This window comes from Oryctolagus cuniculus, chromosome 7, assembly GCF_051225735.1.
Source record: "Oryctolagus cuniculus isolate XC-2025 breed Fujian yellow rabbit chromosome 7, ASM5122573v1, whole genome shotgun sequence".
Classification (NCBI taxonomy): Eukaryota; Metazoa; Chordata; class Mammalia; order Lagomorpha; family Leporidae; genus Oryctolagus; species Oryctolagus cuniculus.
The window spans coordinates 106,119,719-106,140,771 of record NC_142873.1 but is presented as its reverse complement, the minus strand read 5'-3'; the positions used below and the strand labels follow the sequence as shown (position 1 = coordinate 106,140,771).

At 42.3% G+C, this 21,053-nt stretch overlaps 1 protein-coding gene across 2 annotated transcripts in view; it reads right to left on the bottom strand.

Moving 5' to 3' along the window:
• Positions 1–20,286, bottom strand: part of SLC35D1 (solute carrier family 35 member D1) — a 54,052-nt gene extending 33,766 nt beyond the window's left edge. The window contains exons 1-8 of one of the 2 annotated variants that reach the window (XM_051856391.3): positions 19,824–20,286; positions 18,950–18,983; positions 18,771–18,857; positions 18,030–18,097; positions 16,344–16,415; positions 15,756–15,824; positions 13,615–13,717; positions 10,591–10,683 (exon numbers count right to left, since the gene is read on the bottom strand). In XM_051856391.3, the coding sequence (XP_051712351.3) occupies positions 10,591–10,683; positions 13,615–13,717; positions 15,756–15,824; positions 16,344–16,415; positions 18,030–18,097; positions 18,771–18,857; positions 18,950–18,983; positions 19,824–20,266 (969 nt within the window). In that variant the 5' untranslated portion in view covers positions 20,267–20,286. Of the gene's footprint in view, positions 1–10,590; positions 10,684–13,614; positions 13,718–15,755; positions 15,825–16,343; positions 16,416–18,029; positions 18,098–18,770; positions 18,878–18,949; positions 18,984–19,823 lie in introns of both variants that reach the window. The other variant, XM_089337244.1, reaches the window with a different exon arrangement.
• Between the last annotated feature and the right edge of the window lie 767 nt (positions 20,287–21,053).

The following is a 21,053-nucleotide window of genomic DNA, read 5'->3' as shown; positions in this document are numbered from 1 at the left end:
AGATTTCAAGATATACTGCAGGGCTGTTATAATCAAAATAGCCTTGTACTAGCACAAAAAATAGACACATGGACCAACGGAACAGATCAGAAATCCCTCTCAATATTATGATCTCATCTTAACTAATTACATCTCAAAGATACCATATTTCTAAATAAGGTCACAGTCTAAGGTACTGGGTGGTTAGCACTTGAACATATGAATTTTGGGAGAACATAATGCAAACTAGAACTTTTCCAGGTTGATATCTGAATACTTAATGAGGTCAGGGTCAACATTCAAGATTTTGCATATAAACGTCAAATTGTTCAACACCATTCATTGAAAAGATTACTCTTACCTCATTAATTTATTTTGGTACCTTTGACAAAAACCAGTTCATTACATGGCCTACTTCTATTTCTAGATTCTCTGTTCTGTTCACTAAATCTATGTGTACTCAGTCTAATATTGTACTGTCTTAATTACTATGGCTTTATAGGAAGTCTTTTTTTTTTTTTTTTTTTTTGACAGGCAGAGTGGATAGTGAGAGAGAGAAGACAGAGAGAAAGGTCTTCCTTTTGCCGTTGGTTCACCCTCCAATGGCCACCATGGCTGGCGCACCACGCTGATCCGAAGGCAGGAGCCAGGTGCTTCTCCTGGTCTCCCATGCAGGTGCAGGGCCCAGGCACTTGGGCCATCCTCCACTGCCTTCCCGGGCCACAGCAGAGAGCTGGCCTGGAAAAGGGGCAACCAGGAAAGAATCCAGCGCCCCAACCAGGACTAGAACCCAGTGTGCTGGCGCCGCTAGGTGGAGGATTAGCCTATTGAGCCGCAGCGCCGGCCTACAGGAAGTCTTAAAATCAAGTAGGATTTGATCCTTAATTTCTGGGATAAAACAACTTAGTCATGGTATGGTCCCTTCTTTATATATTGTTAGACTATGGTTTTTCCTCCTTTGTAATATTTTTGTCAGCTTTTGAAAGAGAGTAAGGCTGGCCATATAAACCAGCTGAGATGTGTTCTCTTCTATTTTCTGCAAGAATTTACATAGAACTAGTATTACTTCTTGAAATATTTGAAGTATTCTCTAGTGAAACAATCATAGCCTGAAGTTTTCTTTCTGGGAAAGTTTTTAACTACAAATTCAATTTCCTTAATAGAAAATAGGACTATTGTTAAATAACCCCATTATTAATTAGGGCTTTAATTAATTTTCATTAAAAAATGTCTGTTAATTATTTTATAGAGAGTTGTTTTTTTTTTTTTTTTCAAGAGAGAGGCAGAGAGAAAGAGAGAGAAAGACATACACAGACAGATCACATTTGCTGGTTCACTCCCCAAATGACTCTGATCACTGGGCTGGGCCACACAGAAGCTAGAAGCCAAGATGTCAATCCAGGCCTCATATATGTGTCGGTAGGGGCCCAACTACTTGAGCCATCACCTGCTGTCTCCCACAGTTCACTTTAGCAGGAAGCTAAAACTGGGAGTAAAGCCAGAATTCAAACCCAGGCACTTCAATATGGGACCAGGTGTATTAACAGTGGTCTTAACCTCTAGGCCAAAAACTCACCCCTGGAAGAGGGATATTCTTGTTACCTATTTCATCTTAAGTGAGCTTTCATAGTTTGTCTTTTTTAAGAATTTGTTTCATCTCAGCTGTCAAGTAAAATAACGTAACCTTGGTAATACTATTTTCTTATCATTCTAACTTATGTGGCTCTGTAATGATGTCTGTCTTTAATTCCTGAGAGAGGGTATTTGTGTATTCTCACTTTTTTTACCTGATCAGTTGGCTAGTTTAGCAATTTTATTAATCTAAAAAAAAAAGGCAGCTTTTAGTTTGTTTTTATTTCATTAGTTTTTTGCTTTTCTCTTACCTTCCTATGTTTACTTTGCATTTAATTTTCTCTTACTTTTCCAGACTGTTAAGTCTAAGCCTCTAGGTTAACATCACTGATTCTAGAGCTTTCTTCTTTTCTAACAGAAGCATTTAATTAAGATATGGATTTCCCTCTAAGCATTGCTTTATCTGCATCCCACAAATTTTTCTGTGTTGCATTTTACTTTTCATTCAGTTCAAAATATTTACTGTGACTTTTTTCTTCTATGAGTTATTTAGAAGTGCGTTACTGGCAGATTTGGAGGATTTTCCAACTATCGTTATTATATTTTAATTCTGTTCTGACTTCAATTCTTTCAAATTATCAAGATTTGTATTGGTAAATGTTCCATTCAATGTGTACTTGAAAAGGAGGTATATTCTGTTGGTGTTGATGTTCGGTACAGTGTTCTGTTACATCAATTTTGAAAGTGTTAATTTGTTAATCCCTTCTTCTTTGTCCTCACCAACATTCAGTTTGGTGGTTTTATCAATTACTGAGAGAAGAATGCTAAGATCCCAGACACAATTGTGGGTTGGTCTACTTTTCCCTTCTGTTTGATAAGTTTCAGCTTCACATATTTTAGAGCTAATCAAGAATAATATATTTAAGCTTGCTATGCCCTCTTGGTGAATGTACCCTTTTGTCATCAAGAAATGTCCTTCTTTATGGTATAGTTTCCTTTATGTGTATGCTACTTAAAATTCACTGCACTCCTTGTATGTGTGGGTTTAGAATTTTCATAAAATTTGGGTAAAATGTTTTCTGCTATCTTCCCTTCCAGGAACTGTAACTACACGTGTGTTTGACCTCTTGATGGTGTCTCACAGGTCACAAAAATTCTGTTCAGTTGTTTTACAGTCTTTTTATCTCTATATGCTTCATCCTGGATATCTTCTATTACTATCTACTCTCTCTTCAGTGTCTAATCTTCAAATGCCTTCTGCTTTATTTTTTAATTCAGATATTATATTTTTCTTCCTCAAAAATTCCAACTGGATCTTTGTTACAGCTTTCTAGTCTCATCCTATGTTGTTTCATACATGGTTGGTTCTCCAGTAGTTTAAGGTAGGAAAATAAGTCTTCTCCTGTGACTTCTACAATGGCTAAGATTTGAAAGACCATTCAATACTTGATTTGAAATATAAACCTATCTCAAATGAGGCTTCTCTAGGAAAGTTCAAATAAAAACCTAAGTTGCACATCCCGAACATTAGGTGCTCTTTTTATCAGGTAAGTGACTAAGTATGTGTATGGATGTGGCCATCTGTATGCTTTGTTCAATGGTGACATGAATGTTAGATCAGCTTGAAAGGCAGAGACTTTATTTTACCTGAGCTAAAACACATCACAGGAATCTCAAGTCTAATAACTTTCCTCCAACTCTAACTCATTCTCCTATCTTGGATAAGCTATTCATGTATTCCAAAGCCACTGAAGCTCTAAATATCTCCCTTGTTTTCTTTTTTTTTTTAATTTATTTATTTTGAAAGTCAGAGTTACAGAGAGAGAGATGAAGAGAGAGCTCTTCCATCCATTAGTTCTTTCCCCAAATGGCTGCCAACAGACAGGGCTACGCCAGGCCAAAGCCAGGAGCCAGGAGCTTTGTCCAGTTCTCCTACATGGGCACAGGGGCCCAAGGACTTCGGCCATTTTTAGGAATAGATCTCATTGATATGATTCCATTTATATAAGATTTAAAAATAGGAAACTAATTCTCAAAAGGTGGTTTTTCCTTTCCCTAAGTATTGGGCTGTCTCTGGCAGAAGCCGACAGTGGCACAAGCAGCCAGCTCATTCTCTTCACTGCCATGGGCATAGATCTTTGGCTGCCACAGGACCAGCAGCAGCCACGTGCAGGTCTGGCTGTAGGATAAATATGACACAACTGCCCCTACAGTACAAACGAGCCTACTCCCCCTGCCATAAAGACAGCAGAAAAAACTTCTTTAAAATCTACTGCGTCTTACGTGCCACACTCAGAAATGTCAAGTAACTTAGCAAAATTATTCTAGCTTCTCAGTGCCTGTCCAGCTCCACAATCAAGAGCCTTTCCATATGTGCCACCTGCGAAAAACAAAGGCAAAGCAACACACTCTCGAGTTGTTTCCTTGATGGTTCCACAGTGTTACAGTCACCAGATCAGAGAGCAAAGAGCAGTTCCACCTGTGCCTTTAACTTTCTGTGAGGCTGTAATATTGACCTGTAAGGGCCTCTTTCTCTATGACAAAGGTAGAAGGCAGAGTGTGCCATAAGCCCTCTCTAAGGAGCAACTAAGAACAAAACGCAGACACTTTACAGGTATACAGGACTTGCAGAATGTCCACCAGAGCTTCCACCACTGTTACCGCTCAGGGCAGATCTGCCAGCGAGTCTTTCTGTCACTAGGATATTAGAGAGGAAGTATTTAAGAAGAGAAAAGAGGTGCTCGGCTTACAGCTTTAGAGGTTCATGGTCGAAGATGAGGAAGATGGGGAGGGCCCCGTGGCCTGAACACGGCAATGGTGGGAGCGTGTGTGAAGGAACGCTCATGTGGTGAGCCAGGACACCAGGCGCGAGCAGCCAGGCCTGGCTCCGGCTTCATAACCATGAGAACTACTTTCCAGTGACTACGGGTCCTCACAGTGGGCCACCTCCTAGACCAAGCCACCACCCTTTTAAAATCAGCAATCCATGTTTTGAGACTTAAGCTTCTATAAGTTCAGGAGCTATATCATATGCAACCATAGCAAATAGGAAATGCATAAGGCACAGAGCACGTGTAAAAAAAGAATTAAAACATCTTCCTCTGGGGAAAGTTCTGGTAAAGGGCCACTGCGGAAAGAATGACCTGCCTGGTCATTCTGTGTGCAGCACAGGACTAAGCAGGTTCTGCCCCAGGCCTGAAAACTTAGTCACATCCGAAAGGAGTCTGTGTTTGCGGACTGAGCATACAGATGTGGCTTCTTTCGGAAAGTACTGGTAGCATAGAGCTCTACTGCAGGCCATGGACACACTGCAGCCTGCAGAGAAGGTCACAGAGCAAAGGTCAAAGGCTATTCGGGCCTACAACTTCTGTAACTAGATGTCAGGTGTGAATAAGATTTTTAGCTAAATGAAAATACTTGGATAAAAAGGACAATTTTTAAATGTTTGCTCTTTAGTTGCCTAGGTTAAGGAAATTAAGAGAGAGAGTTACTTGAGCAAGATTAGGCACTAAAACTATATAATCAATAACTAACTAATATCTAGTCCAGAGTTGCAATCAGACTGTATCTTTGCTACCAGCGCCAACGGTTTGATTCTAGCTGTCAAGACCACCGACTTGGTAAACAGACAGAGGCCACATCTAGGTTTAGCAATAACGTTATCCAGTATTGTGACTTCTAGGCAATGTCTATGAGAGGCATAGGATAACATTAGCACCAGTGTACTGCCCTTACTCTAGTAAAAAGCATGATATCCTCAATGTATACTTCAGTCTTAGGTGCAACCAGTCCCACTTCCAGGAGAACCTGCTAAGCAGGGAGTCATCAACTTGAAATCTGAATTCCCAGTGTCAACTAAGACTTTTATTTTTTTAGTGTTTTGAGGCCTCCTTGTTTACCGTAAAGTCTAAAAGCAAACCATGTCATCTTTGAACATAATGGTAAAGAAATATAACTGGGTGAAAGTTATCATTCCATTTTTTAAATTCTTCTCCAAAAAACCATTGAGGAAAAAAAACTGAATCCTCTTCCAAAAGTAAACTGCTAGGCAACTTAGTAAGGCAGAGAGACTGTCCGTGGTATAAACAATCATCTTGATTCTCTCTCTACCTTGGGAAAATTAGATGAGTTCACGAAGCCAGGGATGCTGCTACCCACCCCACACTTCACTACTATAACCATCTGCCACAACCCCTCCTGCTCTGTCCCCTGCTCCTGGCACAGTAGGAACTGGAGCCCAGGTATCCTCACTACCTTTCAGTAGGCTCTGCCACACAGATAAAACCTATGTATGATGATAAAATTACACACTCCAGGGGCCAGCGTTGTGGCTTAGCAGGTAAAAGCCGCCTCCTGCTACACCAGCATCCCACCAGAATGATAGTTCAAGACCCAGCTACTCCACTTCTGATCCAGCTCCCTGCTAATGTGCCTGGGGAAACCAGCAGAGGATGGCCCAAGTGCTTGGGCACCTGCATCCATATGGAAACCCAGAAGAAGCTCCTGGCTCCTAGTTCATTCTGGCTAAGCCCCAGCCATCATGGCCATTTGGGAAATGAACCAATGGATGGAAGATCTTTATTTCTCTCTCTATAACTGTGCCTTTCAAATAAATCATTGAAAAAAGAAATTTCAGCCTCCAGCTTACCAACAAGGTCACTTGCTCTTACTTAAAATGGTATATTTTGAAAGGTAAACATGGTTAAACACATTACTCTGTCAGTTAAACAATACACAGGCAAAGAGAAAACATCTATTCATCCAAATGTTAAGACTGATCCAATTGACTGGTTTTACCTATGAAAACACCAGGGCCCAAAAGGCAGATGGTAATTTATCTATCTCTGTATGCGGGGAGAATAATTCAGAGTCTGAGAACCAATTTGTATCGTCTCATGAGTGACCCAGAAAAGATGAATAACCCTGGACAGGCTAAAGCAACAGCCCAAAATCTGTTATTCAGTCACCAGCGCTTAGTCAGAGACCATCCAGGTAGACGATTTTGTGTGGCAACTTGCCCTGTAACTCCTCTGGGCACGTAATATAACGAGTGATATAATGAAGACATTATCCAGGGAACTAGTGCCTACAGTACTAGCCTTGTGAGACTGACAGCGAGGGGACTGTTCCCCTGTCCCTACATGAGAACACCTAGCAGGGTGTGCTGCCAGAAAGCCAACCTCCAACTCCTGCAACTCTGAATCGCTGTCTTTGTGCTGCAAACATGTACTTTTGGAGGCAGCAATGAACACATGTAAATGCAATCTGTGCTGACACTGTAGAGGGCCTTGGTCTGGTGAGGTCCATGCCACCTCCACCTATGTTAACCAGACACCTACTGTGAACGGTGAGCTGGCTTCTGCAGGATACACAGATTTTTAAAAAGGAAAAAGAGAAACGTTTGAAAGTTTCAAGATGCATACTTTTAAAAAAAGTAAAGGACACACACCCACAGACGGGTTTGGTTTCTCATCAGAATGCTCTGCCAAGAACTTACACAAGTGCCATGGGCTCACGAGGGTGAGTTGCTCAATTGAAACTTGCCTCCTGCGGGATTCCTGTACTAGCAGAGGGAAGTTTCCCCTCTTTATCTAAGGTGAACAGTGAGACTTTAAGAAAATAATCTGGGTCTGATTTTGCTTCAGTTTGCATCCCAGGTCAAGAGTCTGCAGCTCTGAATAATGAGAGAACAAATGGATCTGCTCCACCTCCTCTGGTTACTTCCAAACTTGGCACTCAATCACAGGACAGTCATCACTTAGAGAAAAGTGCTATCTTTTTCTAGTGTTCCTTTCACATATAGTAAAAATCTTATATATATATATATATATATATATACACACACACACACACACACACACATGGCCCTATAATCAAAAAATATAGAAAGGTAAACAATTTGAAAAGTCTCACTCACACTTCTGTGCTACCTACCCTGTTCTCTCAAACCTGTACAAAAATTTGCTGGTAAAATTAGTTTACTGTATCTTCTTCTAGAGTTTGGTTACTTAAACACATGAATGAAATAGATAAATACAGAAAGATGATTTTTTTCTCTCTTTATTTTAACCAAAGGTAGCATTCCATGTACACTGTTTTGCAATGGGCTTTTCCATTTCATCATTTATGCTTGGATCTTTTCAATCAACACACAGAGTTTCCATGCACAGTGGCCCTGGGTCTAACAGGTGACAGCAGTTTATCAGCATGGGTTACCAGGGAGCACTAGGCTCACGTCAGCTGTGAGAACACACACTGGACCTCAAACCCAACAAGGAGGTAGAACTGACCAACCCACTGCGATTTCTCCACAATGCCCTCACAACACTTCTTCCACAGAACCTGTACCAATAGGCTGATCTTAGACTGGCGGTTCTGCTCTCCTGACAGACTAGATAGTCCTCAAAGGTAAGAACACGGTTCATTATCTAGTTTCTTATCTCTTGAGCCTTGTACAGTGAGACACACAACAGCACCTCATTATCGTATGAGCATGTTGAGGGAGAGCATGTTAAGAAGGAAGGAATGTTGAAAGAAAAAGCATGGGATTGTAAGGAAGCCAGTGAGTCCATCCGTACCCCAATAAACTTTTTAAAAAAATGACAGTAATTAGTAGCAAGAGTGAGGATGAGCAAACATTTATGTGAAACCCAAAATGCTGATGGGGTGTGACTACAAAACAATAAGCTCAGCTCCCATAATTAGTCTGTCATCCCAACGGGAAAATATTTAGATGAAATGCCATTCCCCTAAATAAGCCTTTCTAACAAATTCATTGGAAAAGCAGACTACTCAAATTCCACTCCTTTGTTTAAAAACTGAAGAAAAGAACAATTCCCTCTCTTTCTCTCTCTCTCTCTGCCTCTCCTCTATGTAATTATGACTTTCAAATAAATAAATCTAAAAAAAAATCCAAGAATCCAAGGAAAATCAAAATCTAATCCTAATATAAGTGGCAAAGCAATTTTTTATACTATGAATAAAAATTCTAATTATACTAAAGCATTTCAAATGGAATGTAAGTTGCTGAACTTTGAAATAAGCACGAATTCTTCTGTAACAGTATAAACTATCATCACTCTGGAATGAAGAAATGTCTCCCCTGGCCAATTTCTTCAGGTGGCTACAAGCTACTAGTCAAAGTTTCAACCTGAAAATCTCAACTCGGGCTAAGTCCTTAGAATACATAACCATATTACTTCTTCCAACTTCCTCACATACAGATTGGTCTCAAGATTTGGGCTCATCTGTCCTGCCATGAAGGGGCTATTTCACGTCACCTTCTTGCCCCCAGACTGAAGAAGGAAGGGTGCTTCTGCCAAGGTTTCCAGAAGGCAGAACACTGTGGGAAGACCAGGGTCTTTAGCACTGGGCTTGGGTTTAAATTCTGACTCTACTGGCACCAACAGTATCACTTTGAGCAACTTTGCTACTCTCTCTGAGGTTCTACTTACCTTGGAAAAGTAGGGGTGGTTCAAACTTTCTAGAGCTGCTAGGCAGACATTAGATTTCATATCCAAAAGTGATGAGCACATAACAGAGACTCAATAAATGTTACTTTCTTGTTCCACTTTTTTTCACAGTCACAAAATATATATTCAACATTCTTTTTTTTTTTTAAATTTTTTTAAATTTATTTATTTGACAGATAGAGTTAGACAGTGAGGGAGAAAGATAGAGAGAAAGGTCTTCTTTCCATTGGTTCACTCCCCAGATAGCTGCTACGGCTGGAGCTATGCCGATCCAAAGCCAGGAGCCAGGTGCTTCTTCCTGGTCTCCCACGTGGGTACAGGCACCCAAGCACTTGCGCCATCCTCCACTGCTTTCCCAGGCCATAGCAGAGAGCTGGACTGGAAGAGGAGCAGCCGGGACTAGAACCCGGCGCCCATATGGGATGCCGGAAGTGCAGGCGGAGGATTAACCAAGTGAGCCATGGCGCTGGCCCCATATATTCAACATTCTAAGAGCAACAGTTTTTTCCTACTTTGGGCCCATGTTTAGGTCTGCTGGTAGCCAGGTCTTAATTTATTATAATATTTATACACATATTCAAGATGACCTGTGCCAGATCTTTAAAAGATGTCTTGATGAAGAATGAATGAATAAAACTTCAAGAGCTGTCAATCTCCTGCCCTTGCGTTCAAGAACAATTGTGCAACAGCCTAACTGCCTTCTAGAACTTTTTATTTCAGCTCCCACTGATTTATGGGAATTGTCACTGTCTTAAGAATGAATGATCAACTTATTTATTCTGAAGAAGCCACTAGTAAGAGGAATTATGAGACAGCATCTGGTGCAGAAATCTTTGGTAGAATTCTGGATTTCTATTTAGTTTGTAAAATTCTGTGAATCCTAATAGGGTATCAATTTTTGTCCTATGAACATAGGTTTATTTTAGAGAAAAAATCTGCTTCGCATTTATTTTGACACCCTATTCTGGGTTTACTTACTTCAACATTTGAAGAAAACTAGGAAGCTACTATACCAGTTACATTATTTATATTTATATTATAATATACTGCATCAGCATTTATACAGTTAAATTCACCACACAGTGCTAAATAACTCCTAAGGGGGAGAAAAATAGCCTGGGATTTAAGCCAGAAAGACAACAGTATACAAAAACTGTGAATTGCTAGTGATGTGCAGCATTTTGTTTACGGTTTAAACAATTTTATTGCTTCAGAATTTTTTTTATGATTCAAGGATAGTTTGCTCTCATTCTTGTGTTTTATAGTTCAGCAGAAACACAAAAACTTCCTGCCTCTATCCTGCCATATAACAAAAGAGCAGGAGTTAGCATGCACTATTTTTATGTTGACAGCCAGAGCTGTTTTGAGCTATTTTAGAACAGTCCAATGCTTATGCCAAGAAAAAAGGTTAGCAAGACATTAGCAAGCTAACGAGTACCTTTTCAGCTTTTGACCACTTAATAAGTACATTTCTGTTTTTAACAACCCAAACGTCTATCTTGCAAAATCATAAACAATAATGTAATTCATTCATATAAGCCATTAAACCATAATTAGAAAGTCTTACCTTTTGCGCATCTCCTGTAAAATATGCAATGGCCAGGGTGGGCAGAATCATGAACAGTGCATTGTAGTAGAGCAGACCATATTTTCCCAGCTCCTAGGATAGTAAATAATTACATGTTTCATTTGGTTCTGGCAGATAAATATACAAAGCCTCATATAGAATACCACCCCAAATACACATATGCATCATTCTGTGTCACTCTTTTCAAAGTTTAAAGTGTTTTTAACTTCAACAGCTGCACTTAGCTCTAAAATGCAGCAGTATGCCTTTATGCCATTTGTCTCGTGCAGTCGTAAAACCATAGGTAATAAAACTCCCAATTCATTTAGAGCATCTTAGTATGGCCATGGTGCTTCTAGGATAAACCAAACAATGGATTGCTTCTAGTCACAAGCATCAAAAAATGGGCCTCAGGTGTATGGCAGCAGGAAAAGTCATACTGGGACAAAACCTTTAAAAATGGGCGCTCCAGGCAGGGCTTTGGCCTGTCACTGAGATGCTTGCTTCACATCAGAAAGCCTGGGTTTGACTTCTGATCCAGCTTCCTGCTAATGCAGATCCGGGGAGGCAGGAACAATGACTCAAGCAATTGGGCTCCTGCCACCCACAAGGTAGACCTGGACCGAGTGCCTGGCTTCTAGTTTCAGCCCCCAGCCATGACAGGCATCTGTGGGGTGAACCAGCAGATGGGAACTTCCTCTGGGTGTGTGTGTTTCTCAAATGAAAAATAACAGGTTTCCTGTCCATCAGCCTGCCATGACTGTCATCCAGGAGGCAGAGGAGGTACATGTGGGCACATCTGCACAGACAGGCACCAGCTAGATAACTGACACACAACAAAGCCATAAACGCCGAACCTGTTCTGCTATTCCTCTCACACTGTAACTGTTTTGAATGCCTTTCTCCCCACCTTTTACACAGACAAAAATCTGACATAGGGTTTCATCAGAGACATGTTAGTGTATTATGTTCTTTTACAGTGTTGCCTGGAATGCTGCTTAATAGCCCCTGTGTACTTTGTTTCAGTACTTCTGTCTTTTATAGTGTTCCTGTTTATTTTTCTTGTCGTTAGTAGACTTTTCATACTGTTGGTAAGCCTTGTCTCTACAAAGAATTCCACCTTCAAGTTGGTGACTTCCAATTTGCAAGCTTGCAAAAGCAGATCCATGACCTTAAGAGCTGTGACACCAGTCAGTCATCAATCAATTCTGAATGAGGAACTAAAGGGCTCTCCTACGAGTGAAACACACAGAAACCTTCTTTACTTCTTCCTAGGTTCTAAGTACTCTAGACTGTGCTACGATAGTAGCCACCAGCCACAGGTAGCTATTTAAATTTAATCTTAGTTACATAAAACTACTAACTCCTTTCCTAGCAATATATTAGTCACTTTTCAGATGCTCAACAGCCATGTATGTGGAGGCTACTGATAATGGACAGCAGAGATATAGAAGATTTCCATCAGCACAGAGAATTCTACTGGGCGGAGCTGCTTTAGACAGCTGAAGCTGCCAGACAAATGAAATACTAATATTAGTATCTGCTTTCCAAAGCAACAGATCTTAAAGAAAACAACAGAATTCTAACTTTTAATTGTTTTCTCTTCTCTATTTAAACAACATGAAAATTTTTAGTAGTAGCTTCCCTTAAATAATTTATTATATATTTCATGAACAACTACAAGGAAATGTCAAAACTGTTGATTATCCTACACAATGTATACATGCATTGAAATGTTGCACTATGGCCCATGAATATCTATAAATACTGTCAATAAAAAAAACTTTTAATGCAATTCTCATAGTCATCGAGGCAAGTAAGTATAGGACAAGACACAAAAGGGGTACTTTTGTATTGCAAACAAATCACACTGTCCTTGATTCTTCACAGTCATTCCAAAACAAAAATTCTATGAGAATAATGAAATCGGCTGGGACAGCCACACAATCTACAGTTCTTTTCTAGAAGAGAAGGCAAAGCCCCAGGCTGAGATAACACCAACTTGATACCAACACTGCTATTGAGTAGGACTTTTATATTTATGATCTGAAGTAGTTTAAAAAACACTATACATCCGGCAGAGCAAACTAAGCAGAGAGGGTGATCCAACTGCAGAGAAAATACAGATAGCAAAATGAGACAGATGGTTAGAAGACTTAATTATGAGATAAAAACCTTGCAGCTACTCAGGAAAACCTGCAGTGACAGTTATGATAAACATTTCCTCTGCGTCCTCACACAGGATACATCATGACGTCAAGGAGTGCTCCCTCAATAACCAGCCATGACACAGAGAGCTGAGCTCCCAGAGCTGTTTCTCACAGTGAAGCCACCTCAGAAAGTGATGTTCCAAAAACAGTGTGGCTCAAACACTTAGCTTTCTGATCTAAAAGTAAAATTAAATGTGACTATATTCAAAATACGAAGTAAACACACAAAAAAATCTTAAAAAGCCCTTGTGCACAGGCTACAAGCAGAAGGCGAAGAACTAAGGAATACAAAGTTCCCGTGTATGAGATTTCAAACAGGTACTCAGTGTTGCCCTGAGACAGGGGGACAGAGATCCTGGTTGCTGCCTAAAGCATCCCACTTCTTCGAGGGAAAATACACAAAGGCCACCCTCACTCTGCAACCGCTTCCAACACTCACTTGCATTCAAATCACCTGAGGGATTCCAGCCATTTCTCTTTCTTATTCCAGGTTCCTTAGCAAACTGCTCTACAACACAGCCACAAACATTTATGACATTCTTCTCTAACGAACTTCCTGACTTCCCCTACCCCACTCTTAAGAAGTCAACAGTCACATAATCCCTTCTAGAAAAGCCACCAATAAAGCCTAAAGTGCTAATTAATTAAAAATAGTTCCTTCTGTGAGCACCCAAGTATTGGCATCTTAGTCTCAGAGACCCCCTCATGTCTTTCCTATGCCTAAGTGTTTTTCATTATCCCTGGTTTTTTCCTTGATGAATCGACATTATCATTCCCCAAACATCAATTAAATAAGCTTTAGATTATTACGTACTTTTGAATCTAATTTTTGTTTTACGTATGCACCATTTGCTGCTGTCAGGACATCGTTTATCAGAATAAAAACATATCCTTCCAGATCAAATGCCAAGTCGGAGCTGCAAAACATAAGCAACACTTTAAGAACAACTTAGATTTAAAGAACACACATTTCATTTTAAATACCTCCAAACTATCTGCAAGAACATCTTATCTAAGTGAACATTAGACGTTTTGTAAGCTGCTAGTATTCCTTGCTTCCTGGTCACAGTTTGCAATGTCATGCTCAAAAAGGGATTGTTTTATAAACAAGAATCACTAACACTGAAACAGAGCATTAGCAATAATCAATCATATCAGTTAACAACACTGCTTTGAAGTCAAAGTCAGGAAAGAACAAGCAACCAAATCCACCATCACAGTAAATCTGTGAAACAGACAGAAGCTTCAATTTCACAGATAAGGCAATCAAAAGGATGAAGTTGTTAAGTATCACCGTGCAAAGCTTCACACAAAAGGTAGGACTATCCAGCACAGGCAGCCGGGTCACCGGATGGAATTTCTGAAGCGTGAACTGTGGTTAGTTCTTGATCTCATCAAGCTACAGCAGTGTCTAAGCACACAGCAGGAACTTAAATAACTGCTCAAAAAACCTGCAAGATTTAACTGGTTGGATTGAGAAAACTGAAAATTTCTGGTGCTTAGTAGAGTACCAGGCACACAACAAGAACTCAGTAAATTCAACAGAATAAATGAAAATCTGAGACAAGTATGCCTCCGGCATTCTTTAGCACCCTCACTACAACAGTGGCCTCACCTCTGATGACTGTGATAATACTACAGACTTCCAGCTAATCTGTTAAACAGAACCAAGACTTCTGAGGAGCTCAACGCCACTGCAGTCCGAGGTAGAGCTAGCCTAATGCACAGGCCACCTACCCTAAGCAGTCTCACAAGCCTCTGACTTCTTTCAATTCCCTTTCCCAAGTCAAAGGTTCTAATTAGACAAGGCTGGTCCAGACAGCAATCCCCCTCAGAAGCTTTCCCAGGCCAGAGTCAGCCTGAAGAAGCCCTGCTGTTGTGTACGTGTGTGGATCCCAACAGCATCAAGCACACCATTTAGAGGTTAGCCGAGCGTCTCGAAGAAGAAGAAAGGAAACAGAATCTAGAAGGAGGAGCGGTCAGCTATATAATTAAATTCTAGTAACCAGTCGTGCCGCTGTTTGTTTTTAGAATGAAATTTCACTTGCAGAGCTGGGGTAAAGCAGGATTTGACTCACAATATTTTCTGCTGCCTATAACACAGGGACATGAGGAAGGTACATGAGCCAGTGCAGGAACACTGGAGCTCTCAGAGAGGAAATGCGTGTCAGACAGACTCTGTGGCATCAGCAAAGCCATATATGCACGGCCTGAGCTGAGTACAACATAGATGCCTTCTAGCCACCACTTCAATCTTCTGAGTTTTGGGGTGTAAACTTTCACCATATATTTAAAATTGAAACTTATGAAACACAGGGAAACGTTTAGTATTCATTTAATCGAATAGTGTTACGGTATTTGTGGTACATCTTAAGGGAAGCCAAATAAAGCATGCTGTCATTCATTATTCTACAAGGCAAACGAGGCACTGCTGTTTTCTCCAGCTCACAGAAGGGCAGACGCTAAATTTCTTTTGCAGCATACAAAGAGGAAGACTGCCACATGGGTTATAAAATCACACAGGCTACAAAGGCAGGCACAGGCTCAAATCCCAGCTCTGCACCTTGGCTAGCTGTGCGACCTTCAGCAAGTTCCTGACTTAAGTTTTAGTTTTCTCAGCTATGAAATAGCAAAATTACACCCACACTTCAGGAGTGGTTGTGAGAACACAGAAATGTGCAACACTGAACAGATTAAGTGCTACTTGGAAAGTACTCAGTAAGAAGACAGTAACAAATTCTAATTGTATTCAACGAACTCTTAAGATCCCAAGAATCTTAATGTCATCAGTCCTAACCTTAATAGAACCAGAAAGATTTTTTTTTTGAAACTTTTTTGTGTGCTTTTCAAGGATATGTTTGGTACTCAGACTATAAACAATTATTTTTACTGATAATGATCATTTATTAGCAATAATTACTGACAATTATGTGGTATATATTAGCCCAAACTTACCTGGCAGCTACAAAGGCTCCAATAATCATTGCAAATACAGTCATTTTAACGCCCCAAGAAAAACTTTTCCTACAAAATAAAATAATTTAAACTTTCATAGGCGTGACTTTAGTTATTTACATAGATTCACAAACATTTCTAAGACATCGGATATTTAAGAACCTTCTGAGGAAGCAAAAACTCATTTTTGTTATATAAATATACTTTAGTCTTCCTATGTTATTATTAGTGAGTGTGAATGTTTATAAATCAGAATTTCTTTAAGTAGGAAAAGGTCACACATATGTGTAGTAAAAGTACTAAGACATGAATATTATTTAAAACCTGTATCTACAATTCTGACCCAGTGGCAGGAATTCTAGGAAATAAATCTCACGTTCAGTTAGGCTTCCAACTCCAAATTCATAACCCTCCCAACTACTGCTCCACAAATTATCAATTCCAACACCAAAGGGAGAAAGTTGCTTAAACTTTCAAAAATTGGAGTAGAAATAAGACAAATTATTTTAGTACCTCACATAGTGGTAGGTACCTTTTCAAGGTGATTAAAATTGTTCAAAGAATAGATACATTAGAAATTTAGCTCACTTGAGTAAAACTCCTTCAGCAATCATTGTAAACAAGATGGAGAACCTCCTCAGAACTGTAAACATTGGCAAGCTGCAGAAATAAAAATAAGTAGGTAACATAAGGTTTTAAGCCAAGATTTTCCAAATCAGTAGTTTAAAATAATGTTAATCTCTTACTTCCATTAGGAAATTCCATATTAACTAAACTGTTTACTATAGCATGGTAGAGCTGATACATCCATTATCAAGCACTAATAACACCTAAGTTTTAATTTTATTCTGCTAATTATGCAAACACCTTAAATTGTAACCATGTCAGTCTTTAAAGGTGGTCATCCAAATCATTTCTGGCCCTGCCAAGGCAACCACAGATGGGACTGGATATGTATAACAGGCTAATTTTTAAGTGGATAATTCTGCATGGCCTGTGAATGACGTTATACATATCCAAATGGCCCTTGGCAAAAAAAAAAAAAAAAAAAAAAAAGGTTCCCCACCTTGCACTGAAAAAGACTTCTTTGTTCTGCATTCACTGGACTGTCTTCCCTTCCCATCTCCTAGACCACCCAAAACATCTATGAAAATCCTAGCCTATGGAAAGTTCTTTGATTGTCCTTTGGTAAATCCCCAGAGCATTTGGCTTACATGCACTAATCAGATGCGCAGCCTCATACGATGTCATTATTTCTGAATATACCCTATCTCACTCTAAAATGCCTTCTACTTAGCTGGCAATCACAGGTAGAGTATGAATGAACGACGGAGGGATGACAATGGATGGGAAGAAAGCACACTCTATACCAGCAGCACCTCGAAGAAGGCCTGCATTTCTTTGCAAGTGGGTCAGCATGTGGGAAAGGATGCCCCGCCCAAGATAAATCTGCCTTCCTTGGAACATTCTCCAGAGATGTCACCTTGGTCATTCTGTCGGGTTTCTTGAGTTTAAAAGAGGAAGAAATGAAAACTGTCTCACAATTGACCCTCAGACATCTTCCCAGTCTGTTTTACAATCATCCAATTGCTCATGTGGAAGTGGGGAAGCCACGTTAAATGGTTTCCCTATGTGAGTAGTTTTAATATCACACACACCCAATACATACTACACTCCTCAACTGGAGAGGCCAGGGATTGCGAGGTGCGAAGAGAATAAGACAGTGTTGACGTGGAGTGGAGAGCTACTGCTTCTTTGAAAAACTGAATACAGAGTCTCTATGGTTGTACTGCCATAGGAAGCTATCAATCAGACTTGTATCAGGGTTCCATCTGATTTTAACTACTTCACGTTAAGAGAAAAGGATAGTTCTAGTGCCCACCCTCTGGTTTAGCTGTATGGAACTGGTCTAATATTACTATGCATGAACTATATTACATAAAGAAATGAAATCTCAGAACGCTAGCATATTCATTACTGCAGATCTGGAAGAATAATAAAAAATCTCCTGCCACACCATTTTATAACATTTTACAACTTCTACCATTAAAATGGGGTTAGGGGACAAAAACCAACCAACAATGGCTCTTTCTCTTCGAAGGAAAAGAGTTTAAACGAAAATCTTTGGTGCAAACATCATTACTTAGTAATAGAAACTTTCTGCTCCTTTTGGTTTTTTCAGGATCAATTACAACGTATTAAACAGTTGACATTCAAGTACAATTTTAAGAATACATTACAGTAACCTCACTAGGAAAATAAAGTTATCCATACTTCAGTTTCTTTGTGCTGAACAGTCCCGTGATTTGGTTCCCAAAATATAGTAGAGGTAGTGGAAACGTCTAGAAAATTTAAAAAGGGATAACAAAACTCAATAATAAAGACAGCTCAAATAGGGTCCTTTCAAACACAAACAGTTTCCGCTATAAGATCAAATTCTTTCTGCTTAAAACAAAAGATGAGTTCTCATACACAACTTGGACTCCCATGAAATTCACAAACCATATCAACTTTTCGTGAATACACAGCATTACCTGGGCAGAAACAGGCAGAGGGGGGAAGACAGGCAAGAAAAGACCAACACAGCACAGAAACATCATCTGCTTTAACATATAAGATAACAGTGCTCGACTTTAATGCCAGCAGGAAAGCAGAGTCAGGTAGGGGGAGAGATAATACCAAAATAAACCCCACAGAGAAGCAGTGCAGGATACACTGGCTGGATTATGGATTAGGGGGATACAGAACTGCAAAGCTGTTTACTCTCAACAAGTCTGCATCAACTACCACAGAAAAGTCTCAGGGTTTTTTTTCCTCTTCCTCTTTATTTTAAAGAGATTGAGGGACCCCTTCAACCCATGTCACTACACACCAATTCTTTACCTTCATTATACCCACTCTGCGAAGGGCAATTTGGAGACAGCAATTTTTAAACATGCAAGACACGGATGCAAAATATACAATGATTTCTTTTCATAGAGTATCAGTGGGTTTTTTTTCTCTCTCTCTTTTTACCTTTCGAGGTACATTTCTGTCAAAGTCAGGAAACTTGACTACTCGGAGGGCCTTTCCCACCCAGAGAACTGCCACTGTGGCCACCATCTGCAGAGAACACAGATTCACTGTTCCACACATAAAGACACACACACAAGTTCTGACAACACCAACCCCTCCTGCGGAAGAATCCCACTAACCTGGCCAAGTCCAACACATAGTGAGGAGGGAAACCTACAAAAAGAGTAGAGAGAGAGAAAAACAGTTAGAAAAACCCAGTTGTAGCTCTGGAATCGTAACTTGCACATCGGCAACCTCCAAACGCCTCTTGATACAATTCACGCCAACCGCTAACCCGCTTCGCCAAATAAAAATCCTTGCGGGCTGTGAGGCCACACCGCCGATTCTGTAGCCTCGGGCGGTCACTTGTCTCATCCTGTCCCACTCTACAATTGCTGTCCCTGCCTGCAACGCATTCCTCAAGGAAGTTAAGACAGATCTCAGCAACGGGCTCACACCTTTCAAAAACAAAATCTAAAGCAACTTCGGCTGCAGAGTCCCGGGGGCAGCAAGAGGATAAACCGCACCAGAGCGTGAGGATGCGCACCGTCCCCCAGGGGGCTGTCAGCCGCCGAGGTGGGCACCGAAGCCCGCGCGTGCGAGCCCGGTCCCCGCTGCGGAGGACGGAGGGCATCCCTGCCTCTCCTCCCTGCAGGCGAGCACGGGACCAGAAAGTCACTGAGCCACTCGCTCCATCGCTCTGAACGCCCCGAAAGGCAGGGCTCTCGGGGCGCTTGCACCTAGGGCACAGCAGGCGCTGTCCCCAAAGCGGCCCCCGCCGCGCGCGCCGGGCCGGCCGGGGCTGGGCGCGAGCGGCGGGACCCCCGCTCCAGGCCCGCGCACCGAGCCGGCCCCGCAGCCCGGGCCGCGCGCGTCCGCCGCCCGCCCTGCCCAGCTCCCGCCCAACTTTGTTCAGCTTCAACTTTGGCAGCCAAAGTCCAGGCAAGCAGGCGCGCCGCCGCCGCCGCCGCCCGCTCCTCCTCCGCGGCCTCGGCGCCGCCGCCTCGGCCCTACCTGTAATTGGTGAGCACGCTCTTGTTCACCACCACGATGAGGAAGGAGCTCACGCCGTAAAAGCCGGCGGCCAGCAGCTTCAGAAACACGGTCAGCGTTTCGGCCGACGCCATCCCCAGCTCCTCCTCATCTCTGTGTGTGGAGGATTTCGCGGGGGCTTCTCCTTTAACCCGAGCATGCTGACGTCTATGAACTTCCGCCATGGCTGCGGCGGCGGCGGCGGCGGCGGCGGCGCGGGCCTGAGGGGAGCTGCGCGCGGGCCTGGCGGCGGCGCCGAGCAACGCGGGGGCCTGCGGCGGCTTCCAGGGACTTGCGGGCTCGGGGCTCGCGACCCGGGCGGCTGCACGCTGGCTGCCTCGGCTCCCCGCACTGCCGCCGCCCGGACCCGCCCAGGGGCAGGGACACTGGGGTTCACACCCTCGGGAGACTTTGCTCCGCGGCATTGTGCAACGCGGGGTCACACGGTAGGGACGCCACCGCTCGCCCGGGTCTGGGCAAGGGCTGGTGAGGGCCTGGAGAACGGGGCGATCGCGAGTGCGGGACGCAGAGGGAGAAGCCTCGGGGACCGGACGGGGGCACCGGAGCGCCAGGCGGCAGAGTACGGACGCTGAGCGCTGCGGTCGCCTTGCGCCTGCGCGGGCGTACGCGCTGGGTCTCCGCAGGACGCGTACCTGAGGGGACGGTGCGGGCCACCGGAGGGGCTGGAGGGCCCTAATCTCCAGATGACTGCCCCCGCGAAAGTGCAGCCCTCCGCCCTCCTTTAACAGGTGGCCGGGTGGGTAGCTGGGGTCCGCTGCGGCTGGGGTCGTGGCAGATGCGGCTCACTGTACGCACTCAGATATTCCGGTCTGCAGTGCCTTGGCCTTCTCCCACGTTTTGAACCCAGAAGACACCGAACAGCGCTTGCTTTTGCAGATCAAGGAGGAATTTTTAAGGAAAAGTGTTGACAGAGCCTCCCCCCCCCCCCCAAAAAAAAGTAACATGATAAACAAGCAGCTTGGGGATTGGTGGAAGTGCAGGGTGTTTGGTGCCTAGGAGATTTGAGTTCCAATTGTAAGATTCCTGGAGATGTCCCCAACCCTTAGCTGTGTGCCCTTGGACCAATGAAATCTCTCAGCCTGGAGCGCCCAGCTCTATGATGTAAAGCTAGCAGGGAGCTAGTTCTCAGTAAGTGGGAGCCGTTATTTCACAACATAAGCAGATCTTCACTTTTAAGTGAAGAAATCTATT